The sequence below is a fragment of the Lithobates pipiens genome, unplaced genomic scaffold (genome assembly GCF_037356315.1).
Source record: "Lithobates pipiens isolate NorthernLeopardFrog02 unplaced genomic scaffold, aLitPip1_a1.2 Scaffold_18, whole genome shotgun sequence".
In the NCBI taxonomy this organism is placed as follows: domain Eukaryota; kingdom Metazoa; phylum Chordata; class Amphibia; order Anura; family Ranidae; genus Lithobates; species Lithobates pipiens.
The window spans coordinates 376260894-376277646 of NW_027507758.1; the positions used below are offsets into that span (position 1 = coordinate 376260894).

A 16753-nucleotide genomic window follows, 5' to 3' on the forward strand; every position below is an offset into this window, starting at 1 on the left:
GCAAATAGTCTGTGTACTGTAAGTGCAGTTGCTCTAGATCTGAGGGGAGCAGGCAAAAAAAACAAAAAAAAAACATTTTTGCTTGCACATTATTGGATGATAGAAATCAGCAAAGCTTTCCATCGATTCAAAGCTTCCCCTCAGATCTAGCGCAACTGCACTTGTAGTACACAGTATATTTGGCTTTAGTAAATCAACCTCCCTGTTTCTACTGGGAATGTCTTTACGCTACAGAACAATGGGCATTTGTGTTCTTAATGTTTATAAACTTTATTTCGCTTTCGTTCATTGACGGACACAGCAACTTCATCTTGAACTTAGGGTTATATCGCCCCTTTAGGAGAGGACTAGGCAGAACATATTAAACACAGAAAAACTGCACAGCACCGCCCGGGGGCAGTCCTACTGGCTATAACCTCTCATGCTGCATCCATCAGCTCAGTTTTTTTCTGCGTAGTGTAGAAGGACCTGGCTCCTGGTGGGACTATTGGTCCTGGGAATTTTTTCTTTTTTCTTCATTTTTGATTTCTGTGATCTACAATCAACAGTCAGGCTGGGTGACAGGCTGGATAATATAGATCCTGATAGTTTCCCCAGCCTGGCCATCGATCGTTGGCAGACCTTAGCTACGTGCTGGGTTGGCCACGACATGCCCGTCTGATCCAGGGGCGGCCGGTGAGCTATATGCTCCAGGGCACACATATGACCGGGCTACTGCCATCCATGTCACAGTGTGCCATGCCCAACAGCCACCCCGTACTGCTCAGGTGATGGGTCTATCTGGGGATTGTGTCCAGCAGTCCCTATAGGAGGGGTAAATATGGTTCCACCTGTCTCGGGAAGGCCGCTGCGCGCTCCACGGCCATTTTTCTGAGGCCATGGCCATCTTTCTGTAGCCACAGACAGTTTTTTTCATTTCGGCTATTTTCTGGAAGTCTGGCGGCCATTTTGCTGGCACCCTGAGATGGCCGGCGGTCATTCTCTAGTAGCCTCAGCTTGTTTTGCCTCTAGTGCTGAGTGCTTGTTTCCTTCTAGAACAGTGCAATTTTTACACAAAACACCTCGTGGCTGACACAGGGGAGAGCGGACAGCAGCAGTACAGCGCAGTATCTGGGTCAGGGTGATGAATCCTTCGGGGGGGCCCTTCAGTCTGTGGCAGCTAGGAGGGTGGAAATTTTGTGCGACTTGCCTTAGGTCCCTAAGTGGTGACAGGCAAGTGTGGGTCAGCATGGCATCAGAAACTGGCACTTCTTCCCCAGACATCTGTTATGGCAACTGGTTCCCCTGCACCTGCAGTGCCTATGGGCGGTCCTGGAGGCCTTTGTTGCCAGGGTGAATATACCCATCAGGGGGATTTTCTGCCATACCTGGACATCATGGACACATACTTGCATGTACCCATATGCATCAAGCATCAGAGGTTTCTGCGATTTGCAGTCGTGGGGCGAGCACTACCAATTATTAGTTTTCCCTTTTGGCCTAGCGTCGGCACTGAGGGCCTTCACCATGGTGCTAGCCCCAATTTTGGCTTTGAGACAGCGAGGGATCTCAATCGTGGGTTACCTGGATGACCTCCTTCTGAGGGCAGCTTCCGCCTCAGAATTAAGGGAGGATGTGACAATCGCCATGCAAATTCTGCAAGAGTTTGATTGGGTACTGAACCTCCAGAAGTCGGTGTTGGTGCTGACACAATGCCTGGAGTACCTGGGCTTGCTTCTGGATTCCTCAGAGGCGAGGGTCTTTCTCCCTTCGAACAAGTTGCAGACTCTTCAAGCTGCGGTAAAGTTGTTGGTGTCCCACAGGTGGTCGTCTCTGCATTTTTGCATGCTAGTCCTGGGTCTCATGGTAGCCACTTTCGAGGCAGTACCGTATGCTCAATTTCCCCACTCAAGCCTTGCAAAAGGAGATATTTTCCAAATGGGACAAATCTCCATCGTCCCTGGATTGTCAAATTCGGGTGAGCCAGCTAGTCAGGGATTCCCTGCTCTGGTGGCTGAGGTTGCCGGCCCATCGGTCCTGGAAGTCATTCCTTCCTCTTCATTGGACGGTGATCACAACGGACCCCAGCCTGACTGGTTGAGGGGGGGGGGGGTTGGTCGTACAGTCAGCCCAGGGAGGAATCCCGCCTGTCGATCAATGTCCTGGAGCCTCGGGCAATCAGGCGGTGCCTCTCGACATGGTCACAGAGCCTGCAGGGGCATCCGGTCAGGATCCAGTCGGACAACTCCACGGCAGTGGCGTATGTCAACCATCAAGGAAGAACAAGGAGCTCAGCTGAAGCACTGGAGGTAATTCACATCCTGCGGTGGGCAGAGCGGCACGTGCCAGCTCTGTCGGCCTTGTACATTCCGGGCGTAGAAAACTGGCAAGCAGACTACCTAAGTCATCAGATGCTGGACCAAGGGGTATTGTCGATACATCCGGATGTATTTCGGCGCCTTTGCCTAAGGTGAGGCATGCCAGATGGGGATCTCCTGGCTTCTCGACTCAGTCGGAAGGTACAGAGGTTTGTGGCCAGGTCAAAGGATCCCTGGGCGGAACTTCTACCAGGTCTGCTTCGCAAAGTGGAGGCCGAGGAGATTCTGGTGATTCTGATTACTCCAGATTGGCCTCAGTGTCTGTGGTACACTGACATAGTATGAATGGTGGCGGATGTTCCTTGGCGACTGCCGATGCGAGAGGACCTTCTGTCGCAAGTTCCAATATTTCATCCTGGTTTACCGTCACTGGCTTTAATGGCGTGGCTGTTGAAAGCCAGGTGCTAAGGGACCGAGGTCTGTCGGATTCGGTAATATCCACTATGTTGAGGGCACGGAAGTCATCTTCTGGGAAGATTTATCATCGTACGTGGAAGGCGTACATCTCCATGTGTGAGGAGATGGGCTGGCTTCCATGTACATATTCACTTTCTAGGATCCTGCTGTTTTTGCAGTGAGGAGTGGACCAGAAACTTGCATTAAGCACCATTAAGGGGCAGATATCAGCTTTGGCTGTCTTTTTTTTTCAGTGGCCCTTGGTGGCTCATTCATTGGTGAGTACGTTTATTCAGGGGGTTTGACATGTGTCCCCTCCGATTCGGCTACCTCCGTGGGATTTGAATCTGGTGCTCTCGGTGCTTCAGAAACCACCGTTTGAAAACATCAGGGAGATTCCCTTATTGATACTCTCTCAGAAGGTGATCTTTCTAGTGGCCATTACATCTGCTAGGAGGGTTTCTGAGTTGGCGGCCTTGTCTTGCAAGTCTCCCTACTTGATTCTCTACAAGGATAAGGCGGTGCTGCGTCCGCAGCCTACGTTTCTGTCAAAGGTTGTTTCGGCCTTTCATCTAAATGAGGACATTGTGCTTCCATCCTTATGTCCTCGACCGTCACACCCTAAAGAGGTAGCTTTGCATTGTGGGCTTTGTGGGCGTATCTGTCTGCTACGGCTCCTTTTCGGAGGTCAGACTTGCTGTTTGTATCGGTGGCTGTCCAAAGAAGGGACTGTTGGTCTCATCGGCCACCATCTCTTGGTGGATGAGACAGCTTATGCCATAAGGGAACAGGCGCCTCCCTTTCCTGTCATGGCACATTCTACCAGGGCAGTTGATACCTCCGGCTTTCCGACATCAAGCATCTGTTTCTCAGGTGTGTAAAGCGGCGACCTGGTCATCAGTTTACACTTGTAAAATTTAGTAAAAAGTTGACGTGAGTGCATCTTAGGATGCTTGTTTCGGCCGCAAGCTTTTGCAGGCGGCTGTTTAAAGTTGCAACTCCTCTGTTGAGGAGCTCTGGCTGTTTTGGGTGGGGTTGTTTTCTTGCTGTTCCCACCCCTCTTCTTTTTTTTTTTTTTACACTGCTTGGGGACGTATCTAAGGTCAAGATAAAGTTGCTATGTCCGTCAATGAAGGAAAGAGAAAATAGGATTTTTGTACTTACCGTAAAATCCTTTTCTCTGAAGTTCATTGACGGACACAGAACCCACCCCTCCTATTTCTGTTTGTACTGCTTTTGATGAACTGAGCTGCTGGATGCAGTGTGAGGGGTTATAGCCATTAGGACCACCCCTTGGGCGGCGCTGTGCAGTTTTGCTATTAACATGTTCTGCCTAGTCCTCTCCTAAAGGGGCAATATAACTCTAAGGTCAAGATGAAGTTACTGTGTCCGTTAATGAACTTTAGAGAAAAGGATTTTACAGTGAGTACAAAAATCCTATTTATTGACCCTTCAAATAGGGTTGCACAGATACCAGTATTGGTATGCTTTTTTGTGCAGTGCGATTTGAGCTCATACAAAATTAATGGATTAAAATCGCACTGCAATGTCAGTGACTTCAGCCTGGGTTCACACAGGAGCAGTGTGGGAAACTGCATGTGATTAGGACAGGAATCACTCTGCATTCCTGTTCAAATTGCATGTGATTCTTTGCAGTGCGATTTGAGCCCATTCATTTTGCATGGGCTCAAATTGCACCGCACGATAAAAAAGGTGTTTATAATTGGTATCGGTAAGTACTTGAAAGTATTGGTATTCGTACTCGTTCTTAAAAAAAACTGTTATCGATGCATCCCTACCTTCAAAAATGTGCGTTGGCTATATAATTTCTAACACATAATAAGGGCTTCAAGTTGTTGAGGCTCAAGGGAGATTTTCAGATTTATTTAGGAACGTTGGTTATTATCTTTCAACAGGAATTAAATTTGTATTTGAACCATACTGTACAAGGCACAGGCTGAATATTCATAGATCCTGGGTTATAGGCTGCTATCTTCAGATGATTTGGTCACTGCCAAGTTTTGATAGGCATTTCCCCTAGGCATACTCCTATAACCCCACCCCACCCCACTCAGTGAGTCTTCAGTTTTTCTGCCAGTGTCCCAAGGTGATGGATCTTGTCTCCCTTAAGGGGGAGACAAGTTTTCTATATTTAACTAATTTTCTTTATTTTGTTTTGGATTCTTTAATAATCTCTTCAGTCAAAACGTTCTGTTAGAACAATAGAAGCAGCGCATTTGGATCATTGTAACCTTGGTAATACATTGGGAAACATACCATTTTTTGCATTCACTAAAAAGTAGACTGTTCCAGTAGTAGACCCTGCTTCCTCAGTCTTAAATAAAACTCTAAAGCTCTGATGGTTTTCCAGATGGAATTCCGCTCAAGCTGTCTTGCCTACACACGGTCACAGCAAATTTTCTTTTTCTGGTCTGGAATTTCAGTCGTGTGTATGCAGCATTACAGTCCATATATTAAGACCCTTAAAGCTGTGCTTGCTCTTGCATAACCAGATAACCACCTATTGCTGCAATTTTTGTTTGTCGAGCTGCAACTAATTATACTAGGGCAATGAACAATTAACAGGATCCTGTTTTTCAGGATCAAGTTCTGGTGGAACACTTACAAACATGGCCTTCTGCTCTACTTTTCCGTATTGATGCTCTAGAACAAGTCATGACACAAATTTCAATGATGCCTCTCATTTCTGTCCATATGTACTAATAAACCTTATGGCTAAAAGTCTGGACAGCTAAATCTGTCTTTTAAAAATGTCCTTCCTTTCAGTGCGTCTACCATTAGTTTTCTCCTCAATGAAGGGATGTCTGTTACAGTTTGCATTCCTCTGGGTCACTGACATCCCAGACCTATGGGTCAGTGGTTTCCAAGGGTACAACATATATTTTCAAACTCTACCACCTTACCTTTTCTCTCAAACCAGGCAAAATCTGCCCAAGACAATCAGACCAGTCAGAATTGCAGACTGCCCTGAACCATCTTTTGTCCCCGGGAATGGTCAATCAGGTCCTTCTGGAAGACGGGTTCAAAGGTTCTGTTGAAACATGTTCACAGTACCAAAACCCAAATGAGGATATTTATCCTATTCAGAACCTAAAATTGCTAAAGATGTACCTTTTTGTGTTCCAAACGTGTGCATGGTATCTTCAGGGTCAGTCACTGCCTCTCTGAGACACGGGGAATACCTGCCATCAGTAGATGTTTAAGATGCCTACCTACATATTCCCATTTACGCCCCCATCCGATTTATAACTATGGTTGTTGTGTGAATAAACTTGTTAAGTCCTCTCTGGGCACTGAGCCCTGCATTGTGGCACTTTCAGACCTTCTATTCTGTCTCAGTTGAATGTAGAGAGTCTTTAATTCCAGAGCAGTGATACAACTGCTGGAGTGACCCAGTCTCTGATACCTCACTTTGTGAGGGAAGCTGAAGTTGTGCTGAAGTTTAACTTGGTAAAGTATCTTCAGGGCATCAACCTTTGCATTGTGATGCTTTCCAGGCCTTTGGCCCTGTATGAGTCAGCCGCAGACCACTGGTGTGCCCCAATCTCTAAATCATCGCCTACATTTGGGCTTTTTCTCTGGGTAACTTTAGAATGCCTTTCTGCACCCCACTGAACTGAGGATTTGAAGGTTACTATATTCTGCTACTTTCCCTCTTTTGGCTAAGTATCATAACCTTGGTGTGCTCTGTTTTGTCAGAAGCAGAGTACTCTCCTACTCTAAATCTGTGGCACAACTCATACTATGCCCAGTCTCTTCACACACCTCTAGTGAATGTAACGTCTGCTTTTCCACTTATAGTTATAGTTAGTAAGGTTGAATAAAGACACCAGTTCAACCTGAGTGAGTGTCTACAATTGTGTCTATCCCTGTACATTGCACACTCACATCAGTCCCTACTGTCAAGGATCCCACAATCCAAGGTCCCCATTCATATACTAGAGCCAATTTTGGACAGAAGCCAATTTACCTACCTGCATGTCTTTTGGATTGTGGGAGGAAACCGGAGTACCCGGAGGAAACCCACACAGGAACAGGGAGAACATGCAAACTCCAGCCAGGTAGTGCCATGGTTAGGATTTGAACCAGCGACCCTTCTTACTGCTAGGCGAGAGTTCTAACCACTACATCACTGTGCTGCCCACTTCTGTTTGTATTCTGTGCTTTCTCTGCAATGTGTATTTGGGAACTTAGGTGGCCTCTGACGGTTTGCAAGCATTTTTTTTCCAAATGCAGAGATTGACACCACCTCTGCTATGCCTAGTCTCTAAGAATTCACTTTTAGTGAATATGAGTGGACTGCTTATACTGCAAGTTACTTGATGCTATTCTGCACTTTTTTTTCCACCATTTTCTTTTTGGTGTTGAGATGGTTAAAGGGGAGTTCCAGGCCTTTTATGTTTATTAAAAGTCAGCAGCTACAAAAAGTGTAGTTGCTGACTTTTAATAAACAGACACTTACCTGTTCCATGGTCCAGAGATGCGGCCGAACTGGGTGTCGCTCCTCTCCCCTCCTCCCTGCTGGTGCCTCTATTGCCACTCTGGGCACCCGGCCGTGACAGCTTTCGTCTTCAAAGCTGGGCATGCACGGCGCATGCGCAAGTGGCGTTACGCTCCCGGAGTGGACAGGCGATCTCCTGGGATCTGTCACGTGTCCCAGGAGATCGCCTAAAGGGAGGGGCCGCCTAAGGCAAAAGGAGGAGTCACCTTGGCGGTCCCTGTGGGGGGGAACTCCGCTTTAAGGTTGAGGCAACTGAATGCTGACATCCACCATGTTCTTTCCCCTTCAGCATAGAAGAAGCACCGTCATGTTGGGGTACGCATTTTGCCAGAACTGTTAAATTTTTTGGTCCCTTGCTTGGATCCACAATCTACCTGTTGTGATTCAATCGTGTTTGGCCACTTGCTACCCTCACCAACATCAGGTACTTGGGTTTATAAGTTTGCTAGACATTGACTCACTTTGGGCCTAGTTGCACAGAGGACAGCTACACTGTAACAGGTGACCTCAGCCTTCACTGCACTATTACCAAAAGCAGTGGTTTCTTGGCTCTCCAAGAAGGGGTGGATGTTTGCAACAAATATCCTTGGCCCCTATTACTATAAGGTCAGGTTCATCCTTTCTGAAGTCTTTCAGTCCCTGTGTGCAAAGTCACTACTGCACCTTCACCCCTTTGTGTGCCTGCATTTCTAATTACCATCCCTAATGCAGATTCAGAGCTTCCACCTCCTTCTCATAAAAGTATTATTTTTAAGCAAGTCCTACATGATTTAGCTTTTCTGCCCTGCAATTAGGGGATTAGCCTGCTGTTCCATATATTGGGTCTTGGAGAGCTGGAGCTACAGAGGCCTTCTCTTTACATTGTTTTTGGTGTACTGTCCTTTTATGAGGACCAGTGGCGGCCCATCCATGTGCCTGGCCCCTAATCTACATGCAGGGTGCTGGACACATGGATTTCAACAGGGATTTTTTTTTAAGCATGTGATTAGAGCCCCCGAGCGCACCCACTTGTGTGACAATAGCAAATTAATATTCACTATTGTCTTCCTGCTTCTTCCTGCCAATCAGGAAGAGGGTCCTGAGACCCAATTGGCTAGGGAGTCTCAGGAGCCACTTCTTGTTCCCCCGATATAAGAAGCAGTGGCCCAGGAGCGAAATCCCGGTCATCTTCCTCCTAAGGTAAGAAGGCCTCTGTCCGTCCATCTACCACAGGGGGTTGATCGCCGCCTTCCCATCTGTTTCCCGCTGGGGGTGGTTGGGTTTGCCGCTCCCCCCAAAATATTGAGCACCAGCTGCCACTGATGAGGACAGGAACAAACTGGTGGAGTCATGGGATCCCGCTCATAATGTAGTGTAGCTAAGGGAATTTGACAAGTGGTCCCTACCCACTGTGAATGATACTGTTATCCACCTTAATGAACATAAAACAAAACAGGTTGGTGATCTTACATTTAAGGATTCCACAGATTTTTACATGGTCTCTGGCCTGAGGTATCAGTTTGAACTGTCTGGTACTCTTTACTCCTTATTGTCAGTCGCTCAAATTTGTGCATCCATTTCTGAGTGGATTAACTCTTATAATAAAATACTTTTCCATCTCTAGACAGACCCACATACCATTGAACTTTTAGAAAGAATGTCTAAAGCAACATTTTACTACAGAAGAACCTTGGAATAATTTTTAGATCTTGGAACTCCTGCTAAAATTAATTAGAGATCAGATGAACGCCCCTCACATTCATTGCCAGTGGAAGGAATTCCACCATTAGTATTGATAAAGTCACCCTTACAGACAACTAAAAAGATCATTGATGTCATGCAGCTAACAAGCTGAATCTCCAGGATTCCACAAAACCCTGTTTGAGAATAGCTGGTCTAAAGCCTTACTTTTCAGCTTTGATGGTCATCTACTCCTACTCCTACTATTAAGCTTGCCCAGAGTGTACAACCTCCCCACTGTAGGAGAACTGTTGACTACGTGGATTGACCTAATTCTTCCTCTGCTTTTTTTACAGCAGTTCCTTATTACAAAGTTTTCTCTTATTTTTTCATTCTTGTAGCAGATCTAGAAGCCATAAATCCTTGACCTCTTCTGTTCAGACCTCTACATAATGACTCGCCACTATTTTCCAAGTATGATGTTGTCTGTGTTTTTTTTTTTTATTTAGTTTGTTGTGTTCTGACAATTTTGATGCTCAATTTTTAATCTGTAGCCCCAGATTAATGGATTTAAAAATGGGTTAAAAATCCCTTTTGTAGATTTCAGGAGTGTTTTTAACTTGGTTTACACTTTCATGGCCATATTCGTCCTGGTTCCCTGATATTAAGGTTAACTGCTTCAGCGTCAGAAGATTTTACCCCCTTCCTGACCAAAGCACATTTTGTGATTCGGCACTGGGTCGCCTTCTCTGACAATTGGGCAGTCATGCGATGTTGCACCCAAACAAAATTGACGTCCCCGCCCCCCCCCCCACAAATAGCTTTCTTTTGGTGGTAATTGATCGCCTCTGCGATTTTATTTATTTATTTTTTGCGCTATAAACAAAAAGAGGCACGATTTTAGAAAAAAAGCAATATTTTTTACTTTTTACTATAAAAAATATATAAAAAAACATTTTGCTCAGTTTAGGCCGATATGTATTCTTCTACATATTTTTGTTAAAAATTTTTTTGCAATAAACGTATATTTATTGGTTTGCGCAAAAGTTATAGCATCTACAAAATAGGGGTTAGTTTTATGGCATTTGTATTATGCATTTTTTTTTGTAGTAGTAGTAATGGAGGTGATCTGCAATTTTTATCGTGCCTGCGACATTATGGCAGACATATCAGACACACTTGACACTATTTTGAGACCATTGTCATTTATACAGGGATCAGTGCTATAAAAATGCACTGATTACTGTGTACTGACAATGGCAGGGAAAGGGTTAAACACTAGGGGGTGATCAAGGAGTTAAGTGTGTCCTAGGGAGTGATTCTAACTGTGGGGGGGTGGGCTACAACGCACATGATAGCGAATCACTGCTCCCGATGACAGGAAGCAGTGATCTCTGTTATGTCACAAGGCAGAATGGGGTAATGCCTTGTTTTCCCATTCTGCGGCTCCGTGACGTGATCACCGGGAGACTGGCGGACATCGAGTCAGTGGTCATGCTGTCCACGGCATGTGCATGCCCACTAACCCTGCCAATTAAAGGGAACGTACAGAAAGTTTTTTTTATTTTTATTTTTTTGTATTTTATGAATGGATACAAAGCTTCCTTTGACTTAAAGTGGTTGTAAAGTCAGAAGGTATTTTTATCTTAATGCATTACAATAAAAAGCCTTCTGTGTGCATCAGCCCCCTTAACACATACCTGAGGTCTCTTTCTGTCCAACTATGTCCACTAGTGTCTCAGCCATCCGAGATTCTCCCTCCTGATTGGCTGAGACACAGCAGCGGAAACCATTTGGCTGTTGCTGTCTGAATGGACACAGGGTGCTGTGACTCAGCTCGGGTGCCCCCATAGCAAGCTACTTGCTGTGTGGGCACTGAACAGGAGGGAGGGGCCAGGATCACAGAAGAGGGACTGAGAAGAGGATCCGGGCTGCTCAGTGCAAATCCACTGCAACAGAGCAGGTAAGTATAAGAGGTTTATTTTTATAGTGGAAAAAAACTAGACTTTTACAATCACTTTAAGCGGAGATCATGATGTCATCTGCTCTAATTTCCACCTCAGCCAATCAGGGGAAGCTTTGTTGTCTTTTAGAAAATACAAAGCTTCCTGTTAATGGCTGAGCTTGGCTTTAATTATATTCTGAGAACAGGATGGAAAGTCCCCATCCTGTCGCAAGAACAAAGCGCTCTATATTATATGTAGCCTCAGCTACAAACAGTTCATATGGCGTTGACAGTCGCTGCTTATGTTAGTGATGGAAATGGTTTGTTTGGACCAGCTTGATCCAAACAAACTACTTAAAGTTCACTAAAACATGGGGTTAGGTTATAAGCTGGCCATACACTGTTATTTTTTTATTTTATTTTTTATTTTATTTTATTTTATTCCTCCATCTACAAAAACAACGTGGATGGAGGAATCCCCCTCCCCTCAGGGCCAAAAAAAAGGGGGGGGGCGGGTTGAAGTCCATTTAGGGAAACTGGGCTCCCACCCCTCTGTTATTGGCCTTAAGTTCTGCTTGCTCACAAAACTGAGGCATGACTGATGGAGGCGGGGTTATGCAGGGGCTGGCTTAATGTTTTTTTTTTTTTTTTTTTTTTGCCAATGTCCAAACATCCTGAAGGCAGCAGCATAACTCACTTGTCTTAGACTATTTTACAATCTAGTGTACTTCAAAGAACTCCAAATTAATTTTATGGTAGGTACAAACATATATACACTATATTTTTTTTTAATAAAAAAAAAAAAAAAACAATGTTGCTCTATTCTTGATCATAACTAGTTAGTACCTCTTATACGTGTTCATTTCTCTGTTCCTCAGGATTGCCAGTGGATTTGGTGGTGCACTGTTTGTTTACCTGAATCGGAAAATTGTAGAATTTATGAGGAAGCAGAAAGCCATTAACAAGTTTCTTATGAAAAAGTGAGTCTCTTAACATTCCTCTTGTAGGTATTGGACCCAATATCAATTCAAAGTAGGTATGAGCAGCCAAATCATGTACAGAGAATAATTTCTATGTCTTTTTTTTTTTTTTCCTTTCTGTACTTTCCTCAAATCCTCCTTAGTAGGCCTACAGCACAACCCATTTCTGACCACAGTACCATTCTTAAGGTTAAGTGAGAGAAGAATCTCTGCACAGGGTATGCCGCCAGTACAATGAAGGGGCAGATGAAGTTTGCACTTCACCAAGAATACTCTGCTGACCTTTTACAGTTCTGCTTTCTGCAAATCATCCTAGGTTCGGAAAACATGGAGGGAAGATAATATTGACCTCTTCAGGGTTAAATAGCTTTTCTGGCCCACAGCAGTTGAGTTAATATTGGCAATGAGATCAAAGTGAGGATTGTTAAAAACTAGTTTTTCTGGAATTTGAAAGGGTCATTTCACCAATTTATTGTATTACACTACCTTAAATGTTAATCTTCTCATCACAGCTTTCAATTCACAAACAAGTGTTGCATGTCCGAGATTTAAAAAAAAAAAGTATTATTATTATTAAATGGTTTTCCTTAAAGGAAAACTAAAGGTATTTTTTTTTTTTTTGTGTGTTCTACTGACTGTTTTTAGTAGTCATTCACACTCGCTGTAATGCTTCTGCCTTCTTGAAAGAGATCCACAGTGCAGGCACTACTACCACCTTCTTGACACTTTATTTTTTGCCAAATAGCAATTCTATTTTGTGGAATGATTCTACAAGTGCAGACTAAGTGTTTGGCTTGCAGTGAAGTCCCATTAATTTTAGTGGCCAGGTCTAATAGGGAGTGCTGCATTTCAAACTCTGCACCAGAGTTAAAATTGCCACAGCTCTGGCTAACTGTATTAGAATTGCAGGGGACAGTAAAACCATAGCTCAGCCGCTTGTTTTTATCACCCCCTGGGTGCTAGTGTGAAAGAGTCTGTAAACTGTCTTATATCTGCTATCTCTGTTTTACAAATATTAATTTAATACAAAGTGAACCTGTGTTGAAAGTTTTTTTTTCAGAGCAATATATAAGATTTATTTAAATGATCACGGCATAAGTTGTTTCATCTCAAATATTATTATTATTATACACGATTTCTATAGCGCCAACAGTTTACGCAGCGCTTTACAATGTATAGGGGGAACAACACAATTACAGTACAATACAAAAGGTACAGGAGGGCCCTGCTCATAGAGCTTACATTCTAAAGGGAGGGGGTACAAAAGGTATTGACTGCAGAGAATGATTTGATGGGGGTGGTAAATACTAGCAGGTAAGGAGAGCCTGGAAACTTGTGTAAAGCAGCTATGAGCTACACTTGCATTCACGTGTCATTAATAACCAAAATATTAATGTAGAAAATTTTATATTTAACCAAATAAAAAAGTATTTTCAAATCTTTTTTTTTTTTTTTTTTTTTCTTCTGCTTACCATTATAATGAAAAAATATAAACCAAACAAATATATTCTTAGTCTTAATCAATAACCCATGTAATAATTTTTGAAAACTGTCTCACATATTAATACTATAGCATGCAGATGTTAAATTCAATGGATCCATAAAATTAAACCTTAAAGGGTAACACTACATACATGGGAAAAACATATCGCAAGTAAAAATTAATATAGCCCATATAATTGCAACACAATCCATATTGTAATAGAACATTATTAAAAATTGCCTTTCCCTTTCAATCTACAGTGCTGTGTAATTTTCTGTAGAATACAATATGGTAACTTGGAGGAGTTTTGTAAATAAATAACTTAAGGCGCCCCACGCTTGCATGCAAAGGTGAACATACATGTTGGTCCTCCTGTGTAACTCTAAACTGGTAACCAATAAAGGCTTATAAAGCGCCGCCTATGGAGATTTTTAAATACTGAAGTTTGCGCACGCTTGTGAAATGGAGCCAGTTTTAAAGCATGACATGTTTGGCATCTATATACACAATGCAACACATTTTATATTTTACCAAAAACGTGGGTATCATATTGTCTGTGTGCATTGAAATTCATTAAAATGTATTTATGCATTAGTGTGTAAAACTGCTTCCGATAATCTGCTGCACAAATACTGTGTAATAGTGTAATTTGCAAAACCCACCATTTATTCTCTAGGGCCTCTGCTACAAAAAGATATAACGATTGGGGGTTCGAAATAATTTTCTATCAAAAATACAGATTTCTACTTGTAAACCAAAAGTGTCAGAAGCAGGCCTGGTTATAAAGTAGATCATGGCTAAAGGTGCTCCTTGGATGTGGCGCCTCTCTGTGGCTAAAATCAAAGATTGGAGGTGGTTATTATCTGCTAAAAGAGGCTAACATCCCTCTAATGTATGAGAACACTGTTTTCACTGTTTTCCCCCGAAGGGTGGGACTTTAAAGGCAAAGGCATTTAACAATAGTAAAATTAAATTTTAATGGTATTAAGGGTTGTACATATAGTAAAACAATTTAAGCTGAAAGTTCTATGCTAACACATACAGGGGTAGCAAAATTGGATCATGTGTATATAATAACATGAGGCAATAATATTAATACAGTTGCGCTCATAAGTTTACATACCCTGTCTGAATTTGATTTCTTGGCCATTTTTCATAGAGTATGAATAACACAAACTTTTCTTTCACTCATGGTTAGTGTTTGGCTGGAGCCATTTATTATCAATCAACTGTATTTACTCTTTAAATCATAACAACAACAAACTACCCAAATTACCCTGATCAAAAGTTTACATACCACAGTTCTTAATATCGTGTATTGTCCCATTTATATCAATGACAGCTTGAAGTCTTTTGTGGTATTTGTGGATGAGGCTCTTTATCTTCTCAGATGGTAAAGCAGCCCATTCCTCCTTGGCAAAAAGACTCCAGTTCCTGTAAATTCTTGGGCTGCCTTGCATAAACTGCACGTTTTGAGCTCTCCCCAGAGTGGCTCAATGATATTGAGGTCAGGAGACTGAGAGAATCTTCACTTTATTCTGCTGTAGCCAATAACAGGTCGACTTGGCCTTGTGTTTTGGATCATTGTCAATTTGGAATGTCCAAATACGTCCCATGCGCAGCTTCCTGGCTGATGAATGCAAATCTTCATAATAGGAATGGTGTACCTTTCAACATAGGCCTTGTTGACTCCTCTCCAAATGTAGCATTTATGGTTGTGGCCAAAAAGCTCAATTGTCATCCTATCATTCCAAATGATTTTGCCAGAAGATTTGAGGCTTGTCTCTGTGCTGTTTGGCGTATTGTAAGTGTTATACTTTGTGGCGTTTGCGTGGTAATGGCTTTCTTCTGGCGACTTTACCATGCTGCCCATTTTTCTTCAAGGGCCTCCTTATTGTACATCTTGAATTGGCCACATCACTTGTTTACAGAGAGTCCTGTATTTCACCTGAAGTTCTTTGTGGGTTTTTCTTTGCATCCCGAACAATTTTCCTGGCAGTTGTGGCTGAAGTTTTAGTTAGTCTACTTGACTGTGGTTTGGTTTCAACAGAACCCCTAATTTTCCACTTCTTGATTAGAGTTTGATCACTGCTGATTGGCATTCTCAATTTCTTGGATATCTTTTTATATCCCTTTCCTGTTTTATACAGTTCAACTACCTTTTCCCGCAGATCCTTTGACAATTCTTTTCCCAGGACTCAGAATCCAGAAACATTAGTGCAGCACTGAATGAAAGATGCAAGGGTATGTCAGGAGTCCAAAAACGCATTGACCTTTTATACACACACAAAAATTCTAAGCAAACAGATCACATGTGAGGATGGTTACCTTTAATAGCCATTTAAACCCTTTTGTGTAAACTTGTGTGCGTATTATCAGGCCAAAATCAACAGGGTATGTAAACTTTTGATCAGGGTCATTTGGGTAGTTTCTGTTGTCATTGTGATTTAAAAAGAGTAAACCGTTGATTGATAATAAATGGTCTCAGCCAAACACTAACCACGAGTGAAAGTAAAGTTTTTGTGTTATTCATATTCTCAGAAAAATTGCTAAGAAATCATAAATTCTGCCAGGGTATGTAAACTTATGAGCACAACTGTACAAGGAATAGTGATAGTAGCATTCACAATTCCTATGCGTTTAGGAGTAACTTTAACTCCTCCTTCAGGGATAATCCTTTATGCAGTTTAGTAAAGTAGGGAAAGAAAATCCATCGCATCCCTTAGTGAAAGCAGCACACATTGTACACAAACGCTGGTTAGGCACACATTTAACCCTAGATGTATAACCCCTTCCCAGCAAGTGTCATTAGTACAGTGACAGTGCATATGTTTAGCAATGATCACTGTATTAGTGTCACTGGTTCCCACAAAGTGTCAGTGTCAGATTGTCCACTGCAATATCGCAGTCCCGCTATAAGTCACTGTTGGCCGCCATTACTTTTATGAAAAATAAATACTCCAGTATATATACCATAGTTTGTAGATGGTATGACTTTTGTGCGACTCAATAAACGCTTATTGTGATTTTTTTTTATTCACCAAAAATATGTAGCCGAATACATATTGACCTAAATCTATGAAGAAATTTGATTTTTTTTTTTTTTTTTTACTGGATATGTTTTATAACAAAGTAAATATATATATATATATATATATGTATATGTATAATTTTTATTTTATTTTTCTTTATTGTTCGTGTTTGTTTTTTTTTGTTTATAGCGCAAAAAAAAACACCACAGCGGTGATCAAATACTACCAAAAAGCTCTATTTTGGGGGAAAATGGGTACAGCGTTGCATGACCACGCAATTCTCAGTTAAGAGGTATGGTTTTCTTTTTTGGCTAATCGTACTTACCTAGGTGGATGCAGCATGAGAACGATGCTGCATCTGTCCTCTGCCGTCTGCGCT

General features: G+C 42.4%; 1 protein-coding gene across 2 annotated transcripts in view; it reads left to right on the forward strand.

The window, feature by feature from the left end:
• The window catches only part of CLCN2 (chloride voltage-gated channel 2), a 521510-nt gene that overhangs the window by 328335 nt on the left and 176422 nt on the right, over positions 1 to 16753 (forward strand). For both annotated transcript variants that reach the window (XM_077487744.1, XM_077487745.1), the window contains exon 10: positions 11758 to 11859. In XM_077487744.1, coding sequence (XP_077343870.1) covers positions 11758 to 11859 — 102 coding nt within the window. The remainder of the gene's footprint in view (positions 1 to 11757; positions 11860 to 16753) is intronic.